This window comes from Orbicella faveolata, unplaced genomic scaffold (genome assembly GCF_042242905.1).
Source record: "Orbicella faveolata isolate gen_17 unplaced genomic scaffold, um_ofav_v1 contig_14, whole genome shotgun sequence".
In the NCBI taxonomy this organism is placed as follows: Eukaryota; Metazoa; Cnidaria; class Anthozoa; order Scleractinia; family Merulinidae; genus Orbicella; species Orbicella faveolata.
In genome coordinates this window covers 5038602-5051085 of record NW_028301541.1, presented here as the reverse complement: position 1 = coordinate 5051085, position 12484 = coordinate 5038602, and the positions used below count along the sequence as shown (strand labels likewise).

At 38.1% G+C, this 12484-nt stretch overlaps 1 protein-coding gene across 1 annotated transcript; it reads left to right on the top strand.

The window, feature by feature from the left end:
• The first annotated feature begins 7714 nt into the window (after window positions 1-7714).
• LOC110068360 (nuclear receptor subfamily 2 group F member 5-like) lies at window positions 7715-10778 on the top strand. The gene is made up of 3 exons (XM_020775730.2): window positions 7715-7982; window positions 9567-10052; window positions 10477-10778. The coding sequence occupies exons 1-3, from the start codon at window positions 7715-7717 to the stop codon at window positions 10767-10769; spliced, it is 1047 nt and encodes a 348-aa protein (XP_020631389.1). The 3' UTR covers window positions 10770-10778.
• Window positions 10779-12484: the final 1706 nt, after the last annotated feature.

The window sequence follows — 12484 nt, the reverse complement described above, 5'->3', positions numbered from 1 at the left end:
GTTCCCAGTCTCTTTCGTGTCACGTCACGGATAGTTTTCGCGTGGGAGACGGTTTTACGCGGGAGTTTACGCGGGATCACGTTATTCATGTCCATTTCGCGTAAGGCCCTGTGTTTTATTTCTTTTTCCAGTTTAAATGCATTTTTCTTTTTCATTCCTTACAGAATGCTTGTGTCAGCAAACAATATTACAGGGATTGAACCAGCCCAAAGGCAAGAGTTGTGAACAGAACTCAGAAAGAGCGGGAAATTGAGACCAACAACAGGTTCGAACGTTCGTTATATGAATCCGCCGTGCCCGCACTTACATTACTCAGCGCATTCTTCCCACCCGAAAAACCTTAGAGCCCCTGCGGAGGAGAGAGGACGCCAACAAGATACAAGATAATGAGCACACTGCCGCCAAAAAGACTTATAACACTCAGGAAAACCTTATTCTCGAATGCGCTTAATGACGTCTCACCCAAGGAAGACAGTACAGAGCAACCGGCCTGAGTACAGACCTGCAAGGGCGGAAGTCGGAGTCACATTGCCGTATCATATCGCTAAAGGATGGCAGAAACTGTGATATACCGGTAAAAGACACAGTCAGGGACAAGTCAGAGACAACTCCTGACTCGTCCTTGGTCGCCTCAAAGTATCGTCTATTCAAAAGACCTCAAGAGACAACTAGGGAAGGGTCAAGGAGAGCTCTGTAAATGAGTTTTATACTAAGTAAGAAGACTAAAGAAAGAAAGTAACTGCCGGATAAATATTGAGAAAGTTACAAAGACGAAGACCTTTCAATTTTCAACATGTTTAACAAACTTCAAAGAGATCGCGATCTCCTGGGTTAACTGAATGTTCTGCAGAGCACGTTGAATTTAAAATGAAAACAGTTTGTCGAACAGATGCATAAATTTTACTCATAAACGTTATCGATCAAGAGAGCTGTTACTCAACAGTATCAATCAAGTAATTTATTTTATTGAAGCCTAATTAGAGGTGCAGCCGCTTGATTACAATATCGTCGATATTGTAACAAATTCAGCCATAAATCCAGTGGCGGATCCAGGATTTTTCAAGGGGAGTGGCTGGTACTTTGAGGTCGCAGAAATCAATGGGGCATGTTCTTAGAATGCTGAAATTTGATAACCGGAACTTGACTGAAAACCGTTTCAATAGAAATCCTAGCAATGCCACAAAGTAGAAACTACAATGAGGTACCTTTCCAGAGAGTTTGCCTTTACTTCTTCCATAATATTCACAACCTTTTCCAACTTTGTTATTTTTTGCTTCTCCAAAAGGGAGGTGGCTAGCCACCCAATCCACCCTTCCCCTCTTAATCCGCTCCTGAAATTTTAAATGTGACACAGCTTATGACCGTTTCCATAAAAACGGTCCGTTTGGTAGAGACAAAACATCAAATCTGCTCGTCATTATTTTATCTCATTAACTTTGACAAGAAAAGTGTACCAGTTGTTTTATAGGCACGCGTAAAGGCCGGGAACCGAGCCACGCTGCGCAACAATCAGTTCGATCAACTGTGAGAGGCTCGATGGCCTCGTGGTTATATGTGCCGGATCGAGCGGTCAGGTTTCGAGGACTGGCTGCGGACAATTGTGTCATGTTCTTGGGCAAGACACCTGCCTCTCTTCATCCAGGTTTATCAAAGCGTACCGACGAATTTAATGCTGGTGGTAACCCTACGATAGACTAGCATCCCATCCAGGGAGGGAAGTAGAAATACCCTACTCGATTTTGGCTTTCTACCTCTTAACATTTTTAAGTCTTCAGAAGACCAGTAAAGGTGCTGGTCGATTCAGCCGGAAGTTTAAAGCCACGTCCACTGATTACGCCGGAGGAATTTGAAAACGCAGCTTTTTTCTACGGTTAGGCCTATCCTTCACACTAATCCGTCACGATAACGGAACTTTTCGAAAACGCTCTTCAAATCGGAGAAATTTGAAAACGCCGGCTTTGCGTTTAAGTGTGGGCGGAAAACGTTTTGAAAACTGGGCTTTTCGAAAACTATGACGTCACGATAATCAAGTGATTTCCCTGTGCGATTGAGTTTTCCTCAAATGCAAATCCAAATTGACCGGTGATTGCTGCGTTTTTAAATTCCTCCGGCGTAGTGTGGACGGAAAACATTTGATGCGTTTTCAGAGTGAAACCTCCGTTTTCAAATTCCTCCAGCGTAGTGTGGACGGGGCCTAAAAGTTACAAGGAACAGAAGTAAGCACTGGTTGACAGCGCCTGCTAACGCAGATTGCCACAAGTACTTAGTTTGTTCATTGTGTTATTGCAAAACAGAAAAGACGGTCTTTATTTAGAACAATGAGTACTTCTGGTGGTGAATTAAAGATATGGTTACGTCTTGTATCCAGTAAGTAATATCTGGACAAAGCCTCTTTAGTGTTAGAAGCCGCACAAAACAATAAAAACCATTGTTTTACCCCAGTGAAACTGTAAAAATGCAAATAGCATAAAATACTCTGTTTAGGCGCGTGGCAAAGCTTCTAACTAGAAAACAAATCACATAAAGGAAAATTAAGCTTCCTTTCATTTCCGAAATAAAATGCCCTTCAAACTCGCTATCTGCTATCGTAAGAGATCATTAACTCTCCAGTTTTCAATACTAAATTGTTCAGTCAGCATCGATTTCAAGCGTCACGCAGGTTTACATATTAGCCGCATGTTTGTCAACACTTGTGCTAATAAGCCGCAGAGTAGCTTAGGAGCTGACATTTCCAACGGAAGCAAATTAGTCACTCGCAGATCGGAAAAGCAGGGAGTTAAGCTACAATAAAGCAACTTGCGATAATAAAGGTAAGAGTGGACATTTTTTGATTGCGTACTTTGATGAGTATCTCAAAATCGCCCGAAGACTTCGCTAGACAAGAATCTAAGTTGGGTAAAGTGAACTGTATTTCATATTTTGTGTGAAACGATTGTCTTCCTCCAGTTTGCTTTCCACGACTTGCAATTTTTTCTGAAAACAAGTTAATTTCCTAGCCAGCCAAAAATTCAAAAATTCTTGTTATCCGATTTCAACGCTAAGCTTACAGTGCTATTTGATGTTCCGATCATCGACAACCTCTCCCCAAGATGTCCGATGCAGAAGAGTAGACGATCATTTCTCTCTTCATTGTTCAAATCCGTTTATCTGTGTTAAAAAATGCTTAATAATCATTTATCATGAGATGACAGTGCAAAAAATGTAATTCTCCTGTAGCTTATCAGTCGCATGTGCCTTGTTTAAGCAAGAGGAATGGGAAAGGGCCTCGAAACTATTAAGACTTGAGTTAATAAGCGTAGCGCAAGTACCTGCAATTTTTCAGTTAGTCTTTCCTACAAAATATAATTAGCCGTGAAGTGAAAAGTTGTGTCAACTTGCTCAAAATTGCGTTAATTCCGTTTTTTAAACTTAAGTTCATATAGTTTAATTGATTTAACATATATATGTAAGTTATCCATACAAAGCGTTCATATTCTCCTTGTGAACAGCTCGGTTTTAAAAGCGACCACCTGTTCATTGCGAACAAAAGGTTAAATGTTCTAGCAGAGCGTAATAAACAAACTAAGTAATGCATGCAGTGGCAAGGAATTAAGCGACTCAAAATAGCCACGGCTTCAAAGAGCAACACAGATATAGAATCTTTGAGGACGACCCGTAGAATATCTACCGATATCTACTGACCTACGTGAATTGTGCTTCCAACAATTTATCTGGAATATTCTTTACGTCCCTTCGATTCAATAGGAATAACTTTAAAAACAATTGCACAGCATTATTCGAGAAAGGTCTGGTTGTTCTGACAATCAGAAAACCTTGCAAGTTCCGCATTGTTTTTAATAGTTACGATAAAAATGAAAACCTGAGGAAGTGGAAACTTCTGAATAGAAGGGTATGGTTCGTCATTAAGACAGAAGTTTAGCGAAAAATTGGCATGCATCCATTTGTTTTCGCCTCGACTGTCGTTGGCTTTGAGTGATTACCTCCATTGGGATAATTATAACGAAATTCAATGCTTTCACCCTGCACAAGTCTATTTCTGCTCCTTAACGAACAGACAGGTGTGAAGGCGTTAATTTTTCGTCCCACAAGAAAATTTGTACCTTTAGGAATGAATTTAAAAAACGATGAAAAAGGAACGGTCTCGAAGAGGGGTTTTTCAAGTCCTGTGTGCTAAAGATTTTAGCTCAGTAAAATTGAGCTCTATTGTTATCGGCACATGGCACTTGTAACAGTCAGAACACTTCTTGATTTTTGTATTCTACGACGGCAAATATGCGGTTTAGTTCTTCCTCACGTTAGAGTTCAGTTTAGGGCGTATGGCTTAAAACCTCTGTTGTGCTATTTGCTTGATATTTCCTAGCTTTGCCAAAGCAGAGTTGGTCTTGTCCAGGCCTGTGAGGAAACTTCTTTGAAAGTTTCCAAAGAGCTGTTACCATGTAAATGTGTGATTCATAAAAATTAATTAAAGCATTTATCCCTGCTTTCTTGTTTTACTCAATTGTTCTTCGTGTACCTTATTTTCTTCGAACCATTTTGATGCTATTTGGCAATAACATGTTTATCAGAATTATCCAGGAAATTTTTCTCCATGTTTCGGCGTTTTTGATCACTCAATTGCTTACCTGTTAAAAGTGGTGTAGCTTGCTGTTTGGTAAGGAATGTACAAGGTTTAATAATTAACCGGTTGGTTGTTCTTTCTAAAAGATCTCTTTGTAAAAGGACGTATAACGGTATGTATTTACTTCTTTTTCGTCCTGGGCGTTGTATTTTCATACCATATTTCCCTGTCGTGTGCCTTATCTCACTGATTAGTGAGGCCGTAATTTACTTCGCTTTTGAACGAATTCATTTTATGTTCGAGCAAATTAGCATTTTATTATAAATTATTAAACAGGAGTGTCGTAACAGGTTGAAAACTTGAGTACTCCTTACTCAGACTGCCTTAACTTTGAAGAAGCTTAAAGATAGATGATAGAATAAGCTAAAAAAACACACTCGACTAACGTACCGAATTTCCATACTTATTATAAGCTGAGCCATTAGTACAACTATGGCTCCCGGCTTGTTGAGGTAAGAAGAAAAATAGATTGAAACCTTAAAAGACAATGATAGAAAATTGTCTAACAGGCAATTTGGAAGAATGCCATCGTTAAACCTCATGTCCGCAGGGCTAATTGCCTTTTTTTCTATTTTGGGGGAACGAACATGCAAACCGAAAGCAAAGTGACTTTTCTTATCTTTGTATAACAATTTCTGTCACTCTTAATCCATTCCATGAAGCAAGTTTCTGTAAAGAGTTGAAGGAGCTTTAGTTCTTATCAAACGCTTACACTCTTGATCATCTGAGAGAAAAGACTGCACCAAAAGCTTATTTCTCCTTGGGTGGTTTATAGAAAATACATGAAAACTTAAAGGGAATTCTAATACTGTGGAGCACAAAGTAGTGTTCGATATAGGTAAGGAGAAGTTAGACCGAATCACTTAAACTGTTTTCAACTATAAGTGACTTTAGAAAGTGAACCACCTTAGTTGAAAGCCAAGATAGTTGACTTTTCAAGTGTCAGCGCTCCCTCAGAGCTTCAGTTAGTTGACTGATACGCCAAATACATTTTTGTTACTAACTAGGTTCTGAAGGCGCTGTGGTAAAAACTTCTAGCGAAACGACCAGACATTTTCATGCAACACGGTGTTTCGATGCTTCATCAAAATTTTTCAAGAAAGAACGGTGTCTGATAATTTAGGCGATACATTTAATTAAATTGTTTCACTTATCAGAAGCTAAAAGTCCTTCTACTATGGTTTTAAAGGGCGAATCTATTAGGTAATTTCGTTGCGTAGTGTTGTTGGGTAAGGCCTTAAGAGTGCGCCTCTCTGCACCCAGGTGTAAAAATAGTTACCAGCGTATTGTCGAGGTAGGCGAGGAAAGTTCTGGTGACAACCTGTCGTGGACTAGAATTCCGCCTAAAATAGAAACCAGCGCTAAATGCAGACCAATAACAGTGAAGCCGTTAGGTTTGGAAACTAGCAAGGAAACTATCTAGAAATGGACAGATGTTTTAGTGCACAATTTACAAAGTGCCTTGAAATGAAAGCTTATTGTTGTCGTTATAATCTCCTGATTGTTTAACTATTGTTGCATGTGATTTCTCTTTACTTGTTAAGACCTGTTCACATTAAGCCGTTTGTCAAAAGGATTTGGAAACACTTCAGCGGTTCAGTTACCTCCGAGCAGTGTTTTCGTCTTAAAACAAATACTGTAAATGAGAAAACAAACAACACTTTTAAAAAAACAGAAGTGCTAAGTTGTTAGCTTTTCTTACCCATCTAGCTGACTGATAAAAGAGAACATTTTCGACTATTTTCGCTAGAAGCACATCGATCCAATGTACTTTCGGCCAGTCAATCTTGAATGTATAGTTCACTCGCATGTTTCAATTAACAACGAGGGTACAGAAAGATTTACTTATGGCTTGTTAGTTTGACATTCAATGGTACTGTTTGGATAACAACCAATATTTCCCTCAACAACATTAAATATTAAACATATTTTGTGTAGGTTGACCTCGGCACCCGCACAAGAGTAGTAATAGACCTGACCAAAAGGCAGTAATTCTCATCGAAATAGCACACGTGTGATCGTTATCAGTTAAAAACAAAATTAGGCCACTTTTCTGGCAAACTTTTCTTGTGTATTTCTCCTTTAAAATGTCAGGAAAATTGGTTTAAACGTCGAGCACGTGTCTGGATGGACTACAAGTAGCACGTTCTTTGTTTAATGATTCTTCATTTAGAACAATGGATCTCCCTGGTGGTGAATAAGCTTGTGATACCCCCTTGTATGGCCCGTCACCAGTTGCTTAAGTGTTAAGCGGGCCTATTCTTTTCCATACAGCCGTTTAACAGCCTTTTATCGTAAAGAAACTGGACAAATGTTAATAGTGGTATCATTATCACCAAGACACGTGGACGATAATGAAAAGCTGCGTGGAAATTAGAAATCCAAAGACTTTGTCCAACGCTAATCCTTTCGTGCGTTTTACTTTTAAGCCTTAAGACAACAGCGCAATCTCTTACCGAACGTTACTGAAAATTCACGGCATGAGTTGCATCATACTGGAAGATAGTTGTTGCCAAATCATTACTTGACGTAGTCTTACGTGGGTTATCTAACAGAATCTTGTAGGTTAGTAAGTTACGATATTAACCACCGGGTTGATATTTATTCATATTTTACCTCTGCCCTTCCCAAACAAGAGAGGCCAGACAATGATTTTGTTTTGAAAGGCCGTTGCCGACCTTATGGATAGTGTCATTCACAAATTACATGAATTAATAATGTTCGATAGGTCACTTAGAATTACGTGTATTGAACGTTTGGGAAATAAGTAATTTACAAGCACGAAAAGCAAATAAATAACGAAAGTATCATCTGTGGAACGTGTCTTTAAGCTAAGTTTAACGGAATGCGAAGAACAATCGAGATTTTGTCGGAACAATGCCATATTTCACCTTTGAAAGCTCGGCAACCTTTGTCCTATACAGGTTAATTCCACACTCGAACTTCCAATAAAAACGCACAGAAGAAACACATTAAGAATTTATTAAGGTTTATGTCACACTTAACTCGCCTCCAGAATCAGGGTGGGTTATTCTAAACGGTCGTGCACTGAGAGAAATAGTTCTCAAACCTAGTTCTTAAACCTAGAAAATAAGAATGTCCTGGTCACAGCTTCATGAGGTTTATTGGTACGATAACCCAGAAAAGACGATCGATTGCGCCGTGTGTAACGCGCCGTCCTCTGGCCGTCACTATGGTGTTTTTACATGTGAGGGGTGTAAATGTTTCTTCAACCGTACGGTCCGCTACAAGTTGTCTTATACTTGTGAGTCCTCTGGAAACTGTCGGATCGACCGCCAGAACAGAACACAATGTCAGCACTGCAGGTTCGAGAAATGCGTCAAGGTTGGGATGAGAAGAGATGGTAAGCTATGTTTTTACTGCTGTGTATGAATTTCCTTATATCCTCTCAGTTAGGGAAACGACCCTTAATTTTTTCATTACGTATCAACGTAACATAGGCGCGACCGTTAGATGTCTTTGTTATATACCTTTATCTGTAAGCTGCTATTCTTTAACCCAGTTATAAAGACATAGCCGTTTATTAACAAATGTCAATGAGACTTAGAGCATTTTCCGGCGGTATGGGAATTTATCTTTTACTTGTCAGCATATAGCACAACAAGTTCATATCTCATGACCGCGGCGGGTATTTTTTTCTCTCTATAAGCTATGGTATCACCCTAGTTGTAATAGCGACCTTACTCTAATGCCACGTTTATTAGTTTAATTGAATTGGACAGTTTTTTTCCTCCAGCGCAAGAAATTAGATCTTTCTTTTCTTTCTTTGAAAACGCCAATGGATTCATCTATTAGATGTCGTCATGACATGTTAAGCACGACCGTTTGATATCATTGAGATATCTTTTTCTCTTCAACCTGTGAAACTTATCTACAATAGCGACCTAACTTTTTTAAAAGTAGGGTTTATTTTTACTGTGAAGTTTACTTTCGAGTTGGCTTTTTCTCAGTCTCGTTTTTTCATCACACAGGGAAAAAAACTACTGCGTGACCGTCATGCTTTCCTCTCAGCACATTCTTTCCTACAGAAGACGTTTTGAAGCTTATTTTGTTCCTTTTTCAAATAATGACTTCTCGTACTTGAACTGAAAGTCAAAAATTATATCTTATAACTTTCTATTTTTTTTGCGTTTGGATATTTACGTGAACCGTGAATAAATGTATCGCAAGTTTTCCCCGAACGTTTTGAAAGCGTAATGATTTTTCTGGTTTACTTTGTGTTAAGGATATTCAAGAATTTACCAAGTATTATCGCTAGTCAAACTACAAACTCTTTAAAGGAATAGAACCGGCCATTCGTTGCCCATGAACATGTTTCTTTTCGAACGGAATCAGACCAAATGATTCCTTATACAGACTGATTTTGACGAAGAAACGGTTGTAGTCGATATAACCATTATAACTGACTTAGCCTGTATATATACAATTTAAATTACTGGACAGAAATTTGATAAATACGATGCACAATTTATTGCCAGGATTGAATAAATACTAGTGAATAGCCTTTTCAGAAACCAATTAACTCGATCCCAACTCTTAAAATATTTAATGGCCAAAACTTGGAGTGAAGTGTACTCATAAATTTTTAATGTCATTAATTTCAATGGACAAAATACCACGGAATATAACTCAGTTTCTTTCAGTAGAATATCTTTATTTTAAACTGCAACTATTACCCAAAAGCTTGGCTGTGTTCAACTGTTAAGGTAAATTTTTGTGGAATTTTCTTAACAGATTATCTTGGCAGTCAGAAGTTTACCTTATTTTGCCCTTTCCACTTTCCTTGCACTGCACTTATTTTTAACAACACTGTATTCTTATCATCAAGAGGAGAAATAAAAAAAAAGGCAAAATACAAATTTTAAAAGTAAGTTTCTGTTATTTTTTGTCAAGCAAACACGTTCACGAATTTTCGTATTTATTTCAGCAATCAGAAGAGGACGACCCACAAAGTACTCATATCTGTCAAGGTCCTCCAAGTCGTTCACCTCTCAGTACGACCTTATAACGCTCCTGACCCAGTTAGAAAGAAGTGCCAGAGCGTCCATAACTGATGCTCTAAGCTCCACGACCTTGAAGTCTAGTCCATGCCATAAAGTCTGGACCTTATTTTCGGCCACCTTGGAATGGGCTAAGCAGGTGCCTATGTTTTCTAACCTTGATATCTGCGAAAAGTACGCCATGTTACGATGTTGTTGGAGTGATTTATTCATTCTAGTCGCAGCCCAGTATGATCTACAAATTGATTCGGTGGCCCTCGCGTACGAGATCGAGACATGCGCAGGAATGTGCAACGAACGAAAGCTTCGATTGAAGCAGACGCTGGCCAATTTTCATGAGTGCTTGCTGCGCCTGCGTGGTTTAGAGGAAGCTGAATACGCATGTCTGAAAGTTATGGTACTATTTTCTTCAGGTGAGACAAAATATATTAATTGTATACCAGTGTAATAAAGTAAAATACTCAGCTTGGTAGGACGCTTAAAGGAGCTTACGGTATATTGAGTTATTTTGGCTAAGTACAAAATTACCTTTAAATTGAAGGAAACCTGAAAACAATACTTCAGTAAGATGGAAAAACACCAAAGAGATAATAATAAACCATAAAGAAACAAGGATGTTAAGGATGGAGAAGATTAACATGCATTAAAAACGACGAAATTGAGAAATTTATGCTAAACTTTTCAAGACGCGAAAATTGTGACGCAGCTCTTTAAATTAAAGCACAGAACGAGCCGCATTAGGAGTTTTGCTAAACGTTCGTTGATTCAGGTTTACGTTATCTGTGATAAAAGTAAACTCAATTACATGTAAACACTGTTTTTCGTTTTGTTTCCTAGACAGCGTCGAAGCTCGTTGTCTGCAAGACGCTGAAACAAGTCAAGAGGTTGTTTTATCTGCCATGGAACGCTACTGCAAGAACCGTTTTCCCACGGAAACGTTCAGATTTGGCAAAATACTCCTCAAGCTGATGGGACTTCGAGCAGTGAACGCGACCGATTTGGAATTCTTGTTCTTCTCCAAAATCCTACATCACACATCTATCGCTGGCGTCATTGGAAACCAGCTTGTTAGCGAATTACCCTCTCCTGACTCGTCTTTTAAAGAGACAAGCTTCAAAAGCCACAAGTAAAAAACAAAACCAGCAAACAGAAAAGCAAACTACATAAGTTATTAAAATCTTACTTATATAGCGGCTTTCAATCGGGTGTCGTAAAGCCTAAACTACAGAAATCAGTCTAGCCAATCACAAAGGACACAGACAATCCAGTGAACCAATCAAAACTCGAAGTAATTACATGTAGCTGACGCAAAGCGCGGGAAAACGTGTGCGAGCGAGTAGTGATTGGTTTTGGTTTAACATCTGATTGGATAAGAAAGTGGCGCGAGTTTTTCCAGTCGTGTAGCGTGCATGATAATGCAAAACCAATTGCTTTTCGACACTCAAGTGAAAAACCGCTCTACAAATAGCATTGAGTCGCATCGAAAAGCAATTCTAGTAACAAAAATTTCGTTTATATTACTCAGTTCGATTGTACTGCAATAAACCAAGTTGCAGGTTAACAAATTGCAAGTTGATTAGTTAATTTGAGGCATCAAATGAAAAAGGTTTGATGTTAGAAATAATGAAGGGCATCTTGAAAAGATAACTGTGCAAAACTGAAAATAAAAATAATACCACATGTCTAGTACTACGTTATAATATCGATAAGAACTAATTACTTCTACCTCAGTTGTATTTGTGTGGTAGTTGCACTGATTTAAACTGATATTAGCAAGTTTTCTGCGGGTGGAAATACCCCCGCCGCAGCTGAAATGCGACATATGTATATTAAGTCTTGGTCAAATGACTTATTACGATCGTCCTTTGTATAAAAACAGCGTGATATTCAACACAAGTACCCTACCAAGGTATAGTGCATTAAATATAAATATATATTGCAGGGCTCTCAGTAAACAATCAAACCTCAAAACAATGAGACTTTCTTGTTAAAAACACAGTGGAAAAACTATATAGTAAATTGTAAATAGTTTGAAAATTGAAATGATATTCTTCAGTTTAATTTGTTTCACTGAGGTCTCGATGTATTTAGCGTTTCATAAATTAGTATTAAAACACATTTGCTCTCTTCATGAAATGACAAAATAATGATTTTTAGAGGAAGAACTTTGGTGTAAAATAATGTTTCGATAATAAAAAGAAGACGTATCTTAACCGTGAAGTAATATTTTCTGGCTCTCTAACTCTATGTAGTGGTTGACATTAAAAATTCCTCCTTATGAAATCGACACAAAGTAACTCCTTCAGCCAATGAAAATAAAGAAAATTCTCACTGAAGAGAAATGCTATAAATCTTTAAAGAACTGTGGGGAGAATCTGGTGTTCAAACTGATGTTTTTGAAATATGATCTCCGCCAAACATTCGAGCAAGAATAGCAAAAATAAAGTTACCTAAAAATCTCATAGCATGGTAAATATTTGAATACAGTTAATAAGAACTTATCGAGGGAAAATTGAATCTGAAGTTATCCGTATTTTAATTTAAACGGACGTTCCACATCAGTTCAAAACACTAACACATACTGCATTCTTACGAGGTTTGATATTAACTTTCTCGAGAATGCTTGAGAAATTAATTGCGAGGTCACTTAGAAAAATGAATTAAACTGAGATATCTCAAAAAGTCTTCGAAACGTTTCCTTGCTATGAATGGATTTTGAGAAAATAATTTTTGCACTTATATTGAATCCGTCCGTAATCTTCCTGTTCTCAGTATTCAGATTTTTTATAGACTGTGTCGTAATAAAGCGAAAATGTACTTCACAGTTAGGTAGGCCGCTAAAAAC